This window comes from Suncus etruscus, chromosome 12 (genome assembly GCF_024139225.1).
Source record: "Suncus etruscus isolate mSunEtr1 chromosome 12, mSunEtr1.pri.cur, whole genome shotgun sequence".
Lineage (NCBI taxonomy): Eukaryota > Metazoa > Chordata > Mammalia > Eulipotyphla > Soricidae > Suncus > Suncus etruscus.
The window spans coordinates 18,218,947-18,235,089 of NC_064859.1; the positions used below are offsets into that span (position 1 = coordinate 18,218,947).

At 41.2% G+C, this 16,143-nt stretch overlaps 2 protein-coding genes across 2 annotated transcripts in view; one reads left to right on the forward strand and one right to left on the reverse strand.

The window, feature by feature from the left end:
• Positions 1–16,143, forward strand: part of ERLEC1 (endoplasmic reticulum lectin 1) — a 548,089-nt gene that overhangs the window by 78,631 nt on the left and 453,315 nt on the right.
• The window catches only part of PSME4 (proteasome activator subunit 4), a 93,405-nt gene that overhangs the window by 29,309 nt on the left and 47,953 nt on the right, over positions 1–16,143 (reverse strand). Inside the window, exons 19-26 of the mRNA XM_049784801.1 lie at positions 14,760–14,917; positions 13,028–13,123; positions 4,685–4,740; positions 3,303–3,359; positions 2,895–2,950; positions 2,707–2,805; positions 1,621–1,683; positions 1,414–1,509 (exon numbers count right to left, since the gene is read on the reverse strand). Coding sequence (XP_049640758.1) covers positions 1,414–1,509; positions 1,621–1,683; positions 2,707–2,805; positions 2,895–2,950; positions 3,303–3,359; positions 4,685–4,740; positions 13,028–13,123; positions 14,760–14,917 — 681 coding nt within the window. The remainder of the gene's footprint in view (positions 1–1,413; positions 1,510–1,620; positions 1,684–2,706; positions 2,806–2,894; positions 2,951–3,302; positions 3,360–4,684; positions 4,741–13,027; positions 13,124–14,759; positions 14,918–16,143) is intronic.

Below are 16,143 nucleotides of genomic sequence, written 5' to 3' on the forward strand. Positions count from 1 at the left end.
CGACCCCTACATTAACTTTTTATTGAATTGCTCTTACTGACAAAAGTTAAATATTTAGTTGTGTGGATAAAAGCAAAATCAAAGACTTTCTAAAACAAAGAATAATGTGGGGTTAGAGAAAGAAACCAAAGTGTGGGGGCTAGGGGGGCTCTGCTGGAAAAACTGAGTTCCATTCTGGCACTATAGAGCTCTTCTAAAGATACTAGGATGGCTCTGGTGGCCCCGGGGGTGGGGGGGTGTCCTCCACATCATTGGTTCTTCTCCACCTCCCAAAAAAGCTAAAGCAAAACAAGTAACAAATCAACCTTTCCGATGCATATCTTACAGAGAACATATTTTACTTTATTTGTTTTTAGACCACACCCAGTGGCACTCAGGGCTTACTTCTAGCTTGGCACTCAATGTTCACTCTCGGCAGGGTAGAGGGATCATTTGGGATGCCAGGGATGAGGTCTGTTTCAGCCATGTGCAAGACAAATGCCCTCACTACTGTACTATCGCTCTGCCCCAGCTCAAACCTTAAACCCAAACAAAAGATTTATATATCACCTGTCTACCAAATAGACTACAAGTAGTAAAAAATAATGGTAGCTAAAACAACTGCTTCTACTAATATTCCAATCTGTGAAGGGAATTAATTTTATCATACTACAAGGACAGACGATTGGTTGTACAAGTATCTTTTTCCCGGGGACTGGAGAGATAGTACAGCAGTAGGGTGTTTGCTTTGCATGAGGCCAACCCAGGACGAACCTGAGTTCAATTCCTGTTTTTCCCATATGATAACCTGAGCCTGCCAGAAACGATTTCTGAGAATAGAGCTAGGAGTAACCCCTGAGCACTGCCAGGTATGGCTCAAAAACAAAACAAACAAAAACCAATCTCTTTCCTTGCCCAGGACTCTGTGGTTAGAAAGAATCTCTCAGTTCTATGCTACCTGGTAGGAAAGACCCCACAAATCCACAGTACAAGCCAAGCACCCATGGGGAAGGAGATGGTCTTTGCCTTCCCTAGACTCCTAGACCTGTCTTCAAATGTGAGTCTAAGACAGTGGCAGTGACATCACGCTACCAGTACCTTATAAAGAACTTTCAAATAATTGTGCTGAATTACAGCAACATTTACAAACATTAAGACTAACAACACACACACACACACACAAAGTGGGGCAAGTAAAAGTGCTCTGAATGCAAGTACTCACCATAGGCATATTGAGCAAAGAAAAACGAAGCACAAACAGCCCCAGAGACCACTGGGGGAACCCCCACCCAAAGTCAACAAAACAATGAGTCAAATCGGCCCCAGTCTGCAAGTTTTCTACTCGAGCAGGTTTACATGACTTGTGAAAATGGAATGTGTGGCAGGTAATAAGAGGATGGAAGGGAGAGAGAGCATTGTTCAGAGCAGCCTCACCTGACTATAAGAACTAGTGGATAGCCGCAGCAGGTCTCTGATCATTTCCTGATGTACCGTTTTATATTCACAACCTTCAACAGTCAGAGTTCGTAGCTACAAGAGAAAATATCCTATCAAATCAAATAAAAAAAGTTCTGACTCGATGTTTCACAAACATTCATTTGGAAAAATGTCCATTCCACCACAATTTAAAGAAGTATTTACCTCATGCTGCAACATGACTCTGTCAATCAAGAGGGCTCGAATATGCTGTTTTTTCCCATGGAGCTAAAAAATAAAAGGAGCACCCATTTTAAAATCTCCCCATATTCAGTGGTTCCTAAACCCCTCAATAAAAAATTAGTTCTAAAAATAACTTAAGAGTATATTTTTCCCAAATAAAAGAAGAAAAACCCCCTATCAATTCCATCTCCAACTACTTATTTTTCCCAGCAGAGTTTTTCAGAATTAACTAAAGTAAAGGCTGGAATCGTATAGAGGGGAGGGCGCCTGCCTAGCCTGCGGCCAACCTAGGTTTGATTTCTGACACTCCATATGGTCCTCACCAGGTGTGACCCTTAAGTTCAGAGCCCTGAACAACACACTGAATATGCCTGCCCGATCCCCCATCCCCCCAAAAATAAAAACCTGTTTTTTTTTTTGGTGTTTGGGCCATTGCACAGAGGTGCTCAGGGGTTAACTCCTGGCTCTGCACTCAGAAATCATCTCTGGCAGGCTCAGGGGTCTCAAACTCAATTTACCTGGGGGCCGCAGGAGGAAAAGTCGGGGTGATCCTTGAGTGCAAAGTCAGTAGTAAGCCTTGAACATTGGGGGTGTGTGTGCCCCAAACAACTAAAACAAAACAAAACAAAAAAAGATTCCTCTAGGGCAGGGCCACAAAATGTTGTACAGAGGGCTGCAAATGGCCCGCAGTTTGAGACCCCTGATATAGAGTGTCAGGGATGGAACCTAGGTAGGTCACATGCAAGGGAAATTGCCCTCCTCACTGTGCTATCAGTCCGGCCCTGACTGATCTTAACAATATTAAAAACTTTAACGACCTCCTCCCATGAGAAAATATCAGGAAGAAGCACCTTTTCCTGACAAACAACCTACTTTTTCCCTACCACTCTTTATTGTATCTGAACATGCATTTACATTCCTGGATGCCTGCCTGGCATCTGTCTAAACTACACAGCACCATGCACATAAACCATTTCCTCTGTGCACTGTAAAAATCCGACAACAGGTGGTCCTAGCAACATCAGATACTGGCAAAATAATTCAGGGTTTTTGAAGTAAAATACAGACCCTATTTTCCATTGATTTCTTCACTAAATTAAAGCTTTTCCACCGGGAGTCAAATTCATGTTTGTGTGATCCTTGGAACTGTAAAAGGTCTCCAATGATCTGTGTCCAAAAAATTTCAGATTTTATATTTATGAGTTGTCATGCCCCACAGTTGAATTAATCATACAACGATTAAAAGAGTATTGTACCTTAATGATAAGAAACAATGACTTGGTGTCATCCTCTGAATTATCAAGTATGTGGTCTAGAAGAAGAGAAAAAGAATTTTGGTTCCAATATTTTTGAATTACCTTGAGATTCCTGATATATATTTACAGAAATATATAGTTATAAAATGTACATAATAAAATTTTATATACTCATACATAAATTATATTTATGTATACTTCAAATACTTATATAAATATTCTTATGACAATTTATATCTGTGTCCTATTATATTATACATATATATTCTAATAGTTTCAGAGGTAGAGAAACACTAAAGTTCTCATCAGTTAAGCATTAAAAATATAAAAATTAAAAATACATGTGTCATAGAGTAAAATCCCTAAGAATTACTAGTAAAAGTAAGTTAAACATCTGTATATACTTACTAAGAAGTTTCCTTATGACCTTAGCAATTGCTTCTCGATGATTCTCTCTGGATAAATCTATTTTTGGAAAAAACAAAACAAAACAACGAAAAACCCAGAGGTAAGGTAATTTTTAGAGAAACCAGCAGCTTCTCACTGCTTCCCAGAAAGTATTCAAGGTAGAAATCCAAATAAGTCTGCATTGTCATTACTGAATTAACAGCCAGGCATGGTAAAAAACACTATTGAAACCACAACATTTTCATGACCAGCTCATAAACTTTATTGAATAGGAAGGAGGTGGGAGATAAAGATATCAATGACCATATTTCAAAAACTTTACTAATTAGATACTTTAACTCCAAAGGATTCTCTAACTATGTAGGGGTGACCCAAGTCAAGCAAAGAAAATTAAAACCTAGCAATTAATACACGTAATAGACTCCAGACTTAATCTAGCGATGACCACAGAATTTTCATTATTAATACTTGATGTCACTTAATTTAAATTTTAACTTATTATGATAGCAAGATACAGAAATATAAGTATAAGTGTATCAAGAATCCTATTCACATCAAATTTTATCAGTCCTTTTGTAAATCTAAAGGAATGGTATAGTAAATGAAAAGACCATGCATGCATAAAGTCATCTCAGCTTTCATTTACTGGGACCCAGTTTCTATCTTTTACTGGCTCTTCTTCATATAATAAAACTTTCAATTTCTGCAGAAAAAGCTAACTATCATAGAAGCAATATTCATGCCATAGATATAAAATGAAGCTACAACCAAATTTTTTGTTTTTATTTTTTGGTTTCTTTTCTTTTTTTTTTTTTTTTTTTTTTTTGGGTCACACCCAGCAGTGCTCAGGGGTTATTCCTACCTGTCTGCTCAGAAATAGCTCCTGGCAGGCACAGGGGACCATATGGGACACGGGGATTCGAACCAACCACCTTTGGTCCTGGATCGGCTGCTTGCAAGGCAAACGCCGCTGTGCTATCTCTCCGGGCCCTGTTTTTATTTTTTGGGTCACATCCGGCAGCACTCAGGGGTTATGCCTGACGGACACAGGAGACCATATGGGATGCTGGAATTCAAACCACGGTCTGTCATGAATTGGCTATATGCAAGGCAAACGCCCTATCACTGTGCTATCTCTCTGGCCCCTACAACCAATTTTTTTGGGTTTGGGTCACACCCGGTGACACTCAAGGGTTACTCCTGGCTTGGGGGACCATATGGGATGCTGGGGGATCGAACCATGGTCCATCCTAGGCTAGCTCAGGCAAGGCAGGCGGCCTACCACTTGCACCACCACTCTGGCCCATTAATTCCATCTTAAACCTTACAGAATGACTGACAAATCAGTTGACACAAAATTACTGAGCTTAAGATTCACATACCATATTCAAGTCCAGTATACAACTTGGTCTCTTCCAAGGACACCATACTTGGTACCCTGCATAAAGACAAGAGTACTTATACTTATTTTGAGACTTCAAAGGAGTCTAGAGGGAAAGTGGCAATGCTAGAAAGTTTAAAACCAAGCACAGACGATGTGTTCTCCTACAAACACAGATTTGCGTCTTGAACACAGTATTTCTGTATGCTATCCTTTGATATCCTTATTGAAGCCTCATCCCTCCTTTCTTCCTAGGTAACTTGACCTTACCTGAAAGACCCCACCCATTCCTGGGAGGGGTCTTGGAAAAGGTAGATAAAGCCTTTGACCCAGGGGATTAGGCTCTTCTTTTGGTCTTTGGCCAGCATGGAGGTCAAAGGGAAGATGGCTGAAAGGAGTTAAGATGCAGGGCAAGCTAAGAATAGCAAATGCTTAAAAGGTTATAATATAGGCCACACATGTGGTGGATAGGGCATGAATAAAGTTGATGCTTCCTGATGCCTGTCTCTGGATGAGTCTGATTCCGCCTTTCACCTAAACCTGGGACCCGCCAGCTGAATGGGGATTGCGGAGCCAGGTGGCCTGGGATGGCAGAGAAAAATCCCTCCATCCATCCACCTCCATCCAGATCCATCATTAATTATTTAATGCTACACTTATCATCTTTAAGATAATACTAATACTACTACTAATAATATGAAAAATACTGTCATTATTGAAACAACATGTTAGATTTAATAATGTTAGGGAAGAAGGTTCACCAAAATTTAAACATAACGAACAATATTGACGTCCAGTCCTCAACATGAAAGCTTGTCTGATAATATCTACGGATACCAGAGACAATCTTATGACACAATAATAAAGGTTAAAACTATACATCAATATTATAGCTAAATTTTACTGTATTCCAGCGATATGCTTGTCTAAGTAATCTTTACTCTCCCTCTTCAAATCAGTCATAACAAACTCTCCTAACATGTACAGTAAAATACCACTTTTTTAAAAACCAATTAGATAGGAGAGCATTTTTTAATTACCTAAAGAATCTTATAAAGATCTATCACAAACAATTGTTATCAACCAGACTTAGCTAGTAAAATTCATTAAGTAGGCAAGTCACTTTTCATTTGTACAAAAAACTAGATTTTCATGAAAGAAAATAAAGACCATATTGAAAATAAATGTCCTTTAATGAAAAAAATGTACTTTTGAATTTTTATACTTTTATTTCAAGGTGAGGTTCAGTAACTTTTCCAAAAGGAAATACCTTAGAAAGAAAGGAAAGAGCACAAAAGCCTTCAAGGAACTAAGGAGTGAGCAGGTCTATTCATAAACAGAAAATTTTACAGCCAGCAGCCATAAATCACACAAAACTTCAAAAAAAGGAGCCAGCGTCCCCAGAACTTCTTATTGTTTGTAATACCATGGACTAAATCAGGGGCTTCACTCATCTTCTTTTGGTTTTTGGTCGCTCTAATGTGTACTCAGGGCTTACTCCCAGCACTGTACTCAGAAATCACTTGTGGCAGGCTCTGGGGACTATGTGGGATGCCGGGAATCAAATCAGGGATCAGGCACATGCCATCAAAGCACTTCCCTGCTGTCCTATTGCTTCGAACCCCTGCTCTATTTTTTGTTGATGGTGAATATAGGTGTTAACTCTGCACGAACATGTGATACATGTGATACAAGATACACTACGATGACCAAAATTGCTGATATGAAATCACTGTGGCTCCAAATCACAGAATCTTTCACCAGGAACTTCAAGGAAGTAATGTGACAGAAATGAAATTCCAGAGCAAAGGAGCAAGGGTTGTTTGTGCTCATGCAGCAGGAAGCACAGGGTGAGAGTCCACCCACAGGAGGAGGAGAGGGAGAGAGTGTGTTTGTGTGTTTCCATCACAATAGCTCTACGTGTGACTTTGCTGTGTCCTTGCTGCTGCTATGTGAGTTTTTGTTTGGGGGAAGGGGTTTGGCCACCCCCAGTGGTGCTCAGGAAGGGGTCTTACTGGTGGTGTTTGGGGAACCCTATGGAATCCAGGGATCGAACTTGGGTCAGCCACGTGCAAGGCAAAGACCCTCCACGCTGTGCTATGGCCTTTATATGCGAATTTCTAAAAGACACAATTTTCCCTTACCCGGACTATCTCCAGTATTTGATAATATTATAATATCAAACTAAGCATGCATCTTAATTTACATCACAACACTACTCTTAGAAAAAAAATCTTCCTCTAATAATTTTTACCCGATGAAACAAAAGCACTGTTTAGAGACACGAAATGCTTTCCCATTTAGACTCTGCCTAGTAATATTAATCATACTGTCAGGATAAAGTCTTTGTTCTCTAGGTCTGTTAGGGGCCACACCCCAGGACTCCATTGGGAAAGTATGTGCAAGCCCTTTACATTATCCTTCCTCCCCTATTTTCAAGCACTTAGAATTCAAGCTATAGAATTGAACCCAAGGCTTCACCATTGAGGCATCTGCTCCAACACCAAACCATATCCTTGTCCCCATGTTCATCTGATTTTAAAGTATCACTGGTGATAATTTTTTTCCATCCATGTGACACTGAAAATGTGACTAGTGTATCAGCACTTAGAGCACACTCTGGGGTGTGATTAAAGATGCAAGATCTAGGCCTCAGGGCCTGTGCTCTCCGGCTAGCCTGGGCTTCTTTTATGACCATCTAAGATCCATTTCATAGATAATAAATCAGCTATCTAATATGTTTGTGACTGAGTTAACATGTTTTCGACAGCAGTGTTTGTCAGGGGGGTTAATTCTTGCAACTTCAGCTTTACCAAATCGCCTAAGACTGTCCACTCTAAGAGATATGTGGGCAGGGTGGAAGGTCCTGGACAAATCTGACTTAGCCTACTCGACGCTCAGGGTCTACAACAGAAGTGTCTTGGCAAGAACAAGCACACATTTGCACCAAGTATTCCTTCTGGTCTTTAGAAGAATGATTTTTGGATTTGTTTTAGGGTGCCATCTGGTGCTCAGGGCTTACTCTTGGCTGTGCTCTGGGGACCATATAGGATGCTGGGGATCAAACCTGGTCATCCACATGTGAGGCAATTGTCCAGTCCCTAGAATGTGAAAAGGCAGTCCGAGCTGACTCAAGGGTCTGGAGCACTGATAGGGGCTTCCCTCTCAGCACCCCTCAACCTCTACATACATTTACTGAACTGACTGACCTGCATCAAAGTTTGTTGTCTTGCCTTGTAGCTGTGTGCCTCTAAGCTACCCCAACAGTGCAAACCACGGTTCATCAGGTGGCTGGTGAACCTCCAATTAAATACCGCCACTTTTCTGACCCTAACTGAAACTCACCCTGATCATTTCATTTCATTTATAGGAATTATCATTTGACTCAGAGACAAGATAAAAAAATTTTTGATAAGGAATTTCTTTTTTTTTTTTTCTTTTCTTTTTTGGTTTTTGGTTTTTGGGTCACACCCGGCAGTGCTCGAGACCAAATGAGATGCCGGGATTCAAACCACCGACCTTCTGCATGCAAGGCAAAGGCCTTACCTCCATGCTATCTCTCCAGCCCCTTGATAAGGAATTTCAACACAACACACTATAAACAATAGCAACTAGACAATAAAAATAGTAAAGTTAAATCAACTTTATAGCAATATATAGTGCTGGGTCACCTAATTGATAAATCAAGTTTCTCACAAGTAAACTGTATTTTTTTATACTACAGAGCAAAAGTATAGATTTGCAAATAATTCCTGGTGAGAAAAGACAAAGAAACTGACTAGTGACATGTACTAAATATGCAAATGAAAGTACATGGTTTATCATGTAATTGCAAATGACGATGACTTCCTGTCTCGAGGAAAAGTAGATCCCAACCCTTCCCGGCAATCTCTTCCCAAATAAAAATGGAAAAGGCAAAAGTCAAGTCACCAAATGTGTCACACGAGGTTTTAGACATTCGAGGGAAGCTGGTCCCTTCTCCACTACATGGAAAGAACTTTCCCTGAGTAAAGAGAAATTAGACTAATAGTCTCTCGGGGTTGAGAACGAATAGCAGGGAAAAACTACATTGGATGTGTGACAGTATTTCGGAACTCACACAAACAGGTGGAGAAGAAATAAGGAGAAATGGGGGTTACTCACCGTGGAGGGGGAACCGTGTCCTTCTCTGTGGGCATCTGCCCCAGCAGAGCTGAAGGGTTCCCTGGAGGTGTCAAGAGAGGTTAGCTAGCCCAGCCCTCTGCCAGCACCACACACCCCCGGTCGGGTGGGAAGCTAGTCTGGGCTGAGTGACAAGACAGGTTTGTCTGGGACCAACCCAGAGATGCATGACAGCAAAGGGCTCCCAGAGCGAAGGGACAGAAGCCAAGAGAGGATGGCTCCACTATACTCAAGAGACCCCGTTTATTATTACAGGCAGGTTTTCTTTTTTGTGCATACTAAGATTACACGGAGAAGGATTTGAGGGCTCTAGAAGGGTTCAAATTCCTGGAGGGCCCTGGGGAGACAGAATCCAGTTCAGCTGCTGCCACAGCTAGACAGGGAAGGCTGAGAACTGACCAGACACCAAGTTTCATTTTCAAAACTGACTATAGGTTTCTAAAGAAAATGTAAAGTTCCATTATAAAATTAATTTCGTATCTGATAAACATTTCAAACCAATTTCTTTAAACTGTTAAAATATTTTTTATCAGTAAGTACCCACATGGGCCTTATTTTACCCTTCCTCTGAAACAGAAATTCACAACTAATATGAGATGTCTGCTGAAGGCGAAAAATAAGAACATAAATACTAATCGATATATCATCAACTTAGGTAAACTGACTCAATCTAAGCTTTCTGTCAACCCAATCACATAGTACAGAAAATTGGCTTTGTGTGTATATATATATATATATATAGTCATCGCCTTAAACAATGAAATTTTAGACCACTCCATGCACTACACTCAGAACTAAGCTATATATTCTTATTAAGAAAAGGAAGAACTAAAGCTCCCACTTTTTAGTTACTATCATTTTCCAGGAGAAAAACTGCTAATATACAGAGAGAAAAATGAATAGTGAGTGATCTAACAAAAGCAGTCATAACATTGGGCCTGAGATTTCTAAGATTAAAATCTAAATACCAATTTAAATATTTTGGGGGGACCTGAAATACCAGAACCATACACAAAATGGGTCTGGGATTTCAGAAAATGTATAAACCCACGGTTAATCTGTTTGCTATTCAGAGACTTCTGAAGCAGCAAAGAGGAATTCAAAAGAATCTGCACAATATGTTTTCTTTTCTCATACAACTGCAACATTTTACTCTATTTTCATGCATGGAGGACAAATGCCCAACGAGTTCTATTTTCTTCTCAATTTAACTTGACTTGTTAAGATAGTCTCCAGGGGGCGTTTGCCTTTCAAGCAGCCGATCCAGGACTAAAGGTAGTTGGTTCGAATCCCGGTGTCCCATATGGTCCCCTGTGCCTGCCAGCAGCTATTTCTGAGCAGGCAGCCAGGAGTAACCCCTAAGCACCGCTGGGTGTGACCCAAAAACCAAAAACCAAAAAAAAAAAAAAAAAAAAAAGATAGTCTCCAGGAATTATGCTACAGGAATTCCTTCTAAGAATTAAATTTCATATCAAAGAACAATAGCACCAACTGAAATTATTTGATTATTTTCTCAAACCAGATTATATTTATTAAACCATTTTACCAATTATTTAGCTGTATTTAAATAAACTTGTAAGAAATCTTATTGTATGATTATTTTGTATGATTCTTTAGTGAAAACTTTATAAAAGGTGTCAAATGTTATAGAAAGGAAATTTTTATTTTTTACAATTTTTTTATAATTTTTAAATTGCACATTGTCAAAATTAAAAAATTCTGTTAAGCATTATTTTTAAAACCCTATGCAGATGTTACAAAAGATGCTAAAACTGGGGCTAGAGCGATAGCACAGTGGTAGGACGTTGACCTTGGTTTGATTCCCAGCAATCCATATGGTCCCCCAAGCCTGCCATGGGCAATTTCTGAGCACAAAGCCAGGAGTAGCCCCTGAGTGCAACCGGATGTGACACAAAAACCAAAAGAAAAAAAAAAAAGGAAGATGCTAAAACATATTGCTCAGTAATTAATGTGAAGTTTTGGTGTTTTACAATTTACTTCACTGGTGTTATTAAATATATAAACAAGCACTTTCATTATACTTTATACAGGTAATCATCAACTTATCTTTATTTCATGGTATGAAAAGCTCTTAACATGGCTTTTCAATTAATCATTTTATTATAGAAAAGGCCTAACTATCTTTATAATAGTAAGATTAGGGAAACTTCTGTTCTACTGACATTTTTCTTTTTTGTTGTTGCTATTTGGGGGATGCGAGGGGCATACCTAATAGTGCTCACAGCTTATTCCTGGCTCCATGCTTGGAGGACCCCGGAACACGGAACCCAGGCCAACTGCGTCCAAGGCCAGCAGCACCCTTTCCACTGTCTTCTCTCTCCAGTTCCCCTAAAGTGCATTCATTCCAAAGATCTTGCCTGAATAACCTTCTCCAGAGGAAACCTGGTTGCCTGCTCACAGGAGCAGAAGCAGAAGCTTCTAAGCCCCTAGCTGAGCCTTGGGTGTCACATTGTAGAGCAGCTCATCACCAAAGACTGTCTGAGCACAGTCCTGGAAGACACAAGCTGGGCCCTCAAAGAGAGCTGGGTTCGACGGTGGTTCGAATCCCGGTATCCCATATGGTCCCCCGAGCTCGCCAGGGGCGATTTCTGAGTATAGAGCCAGGAGTAACCCCTGAGCGCTGCCGGGTGTGACCCAAAAACCAAAAACCAAAAAAAAAAAAAAAAAAGCACTCAGCCACCCTAACCACACTGTGCAGGATTATTTCCCAGCATGTTGGAATAACCTACAACACAGGATAGTCATCAGAAAAATCAATCATTGGGGCTAGAGCAATACCACAGTAGGGAGGGCATTTTGCTGACCAGGGTTTGATCCCCAGCATCCTATAGGGTCCCCGAGCCTGCCAGGAGTGATTTCTGAGCACAAAGCCAGGAGGAATCACTGAGCACAGCCGGGTGTGGCTCCAAAACAAAAGAAACAAATAAGAAAACTCAATCACTGCTTGAATTCTTTCACTTTTAAATGTTACTTAAAATTCATCTGTGATGCAAGCTAGAAGGAAAAATCATTTTTTTTTGGCATCGCTCAGAGGTTACTCTTGGCTCTGCACTCAGAAATCGCTCCTGACAGGCTCCCACATGGGATGGTGGGATCAAATCCGGGTCCATACCGGGTTAGCTGCATGCAAGGCAAATGCCCTACAGCTGTGCTATCACTCCAGCTCCAAACTATCTGCTCTTATAGGTAACAATAAAATGCAATCACAAGGGGCAGGAGCGGTGGTGCAAGTGGTAGGGCATTTGCCTTGCACACACTAACCTAGGATGGACTGTGGTTCAATCCCCTGGCATCCCAATGGTTCCCCAAGCCAAGAAAGATTCCTGAGCGCATAGCCAGGAGTGACCCCTGAGCGTCACCGCAAAACAAACAAACAAACAAATGCAATCACCAAAGGATCTTTAAAAAAAGAAAAAGTTAGCAAGTTCTTCAGCAAACTTTAAACAGATCTCCTCAGCTAAACTGACTTTACTTATCTCTCTTAAATTCAATGTCTAGAACCGTTTTTAGAGTGAAATGCATGAACGTGAGAAAAAGGTCTTACTCCAAGCAACGATTTTACAAAATAAGGGAAAGACAAACAGGACACACTTAAAAACCCTCTTTTATAGATTCCTGCTGCAAAATCAATATGCAATTCCTCCCTTCATGTGTGCTTGGAAAGAAGCTTAGTTTTTCTTTTTTACCTTAATTTTATTAAGTTGTTCAGTAATGAGGCCCTCAACTTAAATTGTGGTACTACTGATAATGAAATTTAAAAATTCATTCCAAATATCAAAATGCTGAAAAGCACTGAAAATTATGAAAGCAGCTCTGCACATTAATAAGTTCAAAGTAACAACAAAAAACACCACTTTTCCGTTACAAAATCTTCAAACAGCACTAACGGTAGATCAAAAATTATTTCCAGGTATCAATATTCACATATAAAACAACAGATGAGCTTAATGACTTCATGTCATTTCAAAACTGATGAACAGGGAAGGCTATTTAATCTCTGTATTGCATAAAAATCTGAATAAAAGCTAAACTGTGCTTCAGATTTTTTTTCTTGCCTAACAAGAAGTTAAAGTGACACACACAAAAAATTCAATAACAAAATGAATAAATCGCTGTGACCCAGAAGTAAATTAAATGACAGACAGCAAGACCTGGTACTTACAGGTTGGTCACTGGCTCTCCTTTCAGTGGAGGAAGGAGGTTCCCGGAGCCAATGAGGCAGTTGTGCACGATAGTCAGGCTCTGGAGAACATCATCTCTGAAAAACAGATTTGGTCCCATGTTAGAAGAGGACACACGGCCAGCCAACAAAGAGTCTTACCAGAGGCCAAACAACAGAAACATTCTCAAGACTGGAAAGGACAAAAATGGAGACAGAGACAGAAATAAGCACCATAGCATGACAAAGCAGTCAATATAATTATTGATAATGGAAGCACTTAACTTGGACAACTTCTAAATCATCACAATAACAGCCTTGTCTTGATGAAGCAAGTGCTGAGTAGGTGAACTTTATTTGGGGGGGGGGAGGGGCGCGGTGTCCAAGGGGCTCCTTCTGGCCCCATACTCAGGTGAGCCTTGGCTACACTTACAGATATGAACCAGGGCTCAGGGGCCACTGCAGTAATTAATATACCAGACTGGTACCTGAACCTCCGATCCAACTTCCCATATTTAAAACTAACCTCATATTCCAGTACTCTGCAGTCAACCCCAGTAAATCTACGTTCTGCTCTTCTTTTTTTTTTTAAAAATACTTTATTGATAAGATTGATTGGTTTTGGGGCCACACCCAGCAGCGCTCAGGGGTTACTCCTGGCTCTGCACTCAGAAATCGCACCTGGCAGGCTGGGGGACATATGGAATGCCAGGAATCGAACTGGGTTCCTCCCAGTTGGCCGCATGCAAGGCAAATGCCCTACTGCTGTGCTATCTCTCTGGCCCCTTCCTGCTCCTCTTAATAAGCCTGTGAAACCAATGAATTTGCTTACTTAAAATGTAAGCATGGAGGTAAGGCATTTGCCTTGCATGCAAAAGGACGGTGGTTTAAATCCTGGCATCCCATATTCATTTTTTTTTTTTTTTTTTTGGTTTTTGGGCCACACCTGGCGGTGCTCAGGGGTTACTCCTGGCTGTCTGCTCAGAAATAGCTCCTGGCAGGCACGGGGGACCATATGGGACACCGGGTTTTGAACCAACCACCTTTGGTCCTGGATCAGCTGCTTGCAAGGCAAACGCCGCTGTACTATCTCTCCAGGCCTGGCATCCCATATTCTAAGCGTAGAGCCAGGAGTAATCCCTGAGCACTGCCGGGTGTGACCCAAAAACCAAAAACCAAAAAAAAAAAAAAAATTAAAATGTATTAATATTTGACATAATGATCATGTTCTCACCATTACTTTAGAAACTTTCAACATCAGGGATTGTTTATTCAAGACCTTTAAAACTATAAAAAATCTAATGATTTCAGATGTTTCCAGTAAAAGGCTCCTGGGAAAGAAAAAAAAAAAGTCTCCGGGCCGGCAAGGTGGCGCCAGAGATAAGGTGTCTGACTTGCAAGCGCTAGCCAAGGATCAGGACCACGGTTCAATCCCCCAGTGTCCCATATGGTCCCTCCAAGCCAGGGGCAATTTCTGAGCGCTTAGCCAGGAGCAACCCCTGAGCTCTGCCAGGTGTGACCCAAAAACCAAAACAAAAAAAAACAAAAACAAACAAAATAATCCCGAGGTTTCCTAAAATGATTAAGTACAACAACAAAATCTTCGTTAGGCATCACCAATGGGTTTCTGATTACCCTTATGACAGATACTCAAGCACGGAGCAAGTGAACATAGTAGAAAGGCCTCATTGCTCAAACATCTGTGCCCCCCAGAGGGACTGCTCAGAAAACTCACCGGGGCATCTCAAGTTCTCCGTCTGCACAGCGCTGCAGTTTGCTGAGTTCAGGCTGGAGAAATGAGTCTAGCAGGTAGAAGGCAAAAGCCAGTTCTTCAGGGGAAGGGACATGCCACTGGATACCCAGGTTCCACAGGTCCCCAGGCTTGCCCCAGTCCTGGAAAACAAGAGCGTTTCTTAGTTTACCTGTTTATGAAGTTTTAAACTGCATCACTGTGAGATGCACAGTGACAAAGTTGTTCACATCTGAGTTTCAGTCCTACAATATCCAATACCCTTCACCAGGGTACATTTCCTGCCACTAATAAATGTCCCCAGTTTTCTTCCTGCCCTCTCCTCACCCTGCACTTCTATGGCAGATCTCTCTGCTCTCCCCCCACCAGTTTTATTTAAAAAGCAAATTTCATTCTTTGATAAAGAGAAACATAAAAGTTGCTTATTTATTCATTCATTTATTTGTTTTGGGACCACACCCAGTGGTGCGTAGGGCTGGCTCTACTCAAGGATCACTCCTGGCAGACTCAGGAGACCCAATAGGGTGCGAGGAATTAAACCTAGGCAGCTCTAGCAAGTCAAGCACCCTACCGTGTTTTCTCCTGTACTATAACTCATGTCACCAAGATACCAAATTAAAGGTTTCAAAAAAAAAAAAAAAAAAAAAAAAAAAGTGTTACAGCGGTGTTTGCCTTGCAAGCAGCCGATCCAGAACCTAAGGTTGTTGGTTCGAATCCTGGTGTCCCATATGGTCCCCCGTGCCTGCCAGTAGCTATTTCTGAGCAGACAGCCAGGAGTAACCCCTGAGCACCGCTGGATGTGGCGCAAAAACCAAAAAAAAAAAAAAAAGGTGTTAAATGATCTAAACCTAAGGCAGCCAACAATTCACTGCATGAAAGATCACACCAGCACCCGTACCTGGCAGACTCAAGGCTCCACATCCAATCCCTGCAGCACATGGGCCTATGCACTGGGAGACGCATCTGTGGCATCCCAAGGTGAACAGAGCCGTGTGGCTACCCAAGCACAGAGCCAGACGGACCCACAGGCAAAGCTGGGAATGGCCCCAGGTTTCCAGGCACAGAATCACAGATCAGTCCGAGAAGAGGGAGTCAAGAAAACCATGCATAGCAGGGAGTCACATAAATAAAAATGCATGGACAAAAAAATAAATAAAAAATTATTTATCGGGGCTGGAGAGATAGCATGAAGGTAAGGCGTTTGCCTTTCATGCAGAAGGTCATCGGTTCAAATCCCGGCGTCCCATATGGTCCCCCATGCCTGCCAGGAGCAATTTCTGAGCATGGAGCCAGGAGTAACCCCTGAGCACTGCCGGGTGTGACCAAAAAAAAAAAAAAAATTATTTATCCAGAAATCAGAACAAAGAAA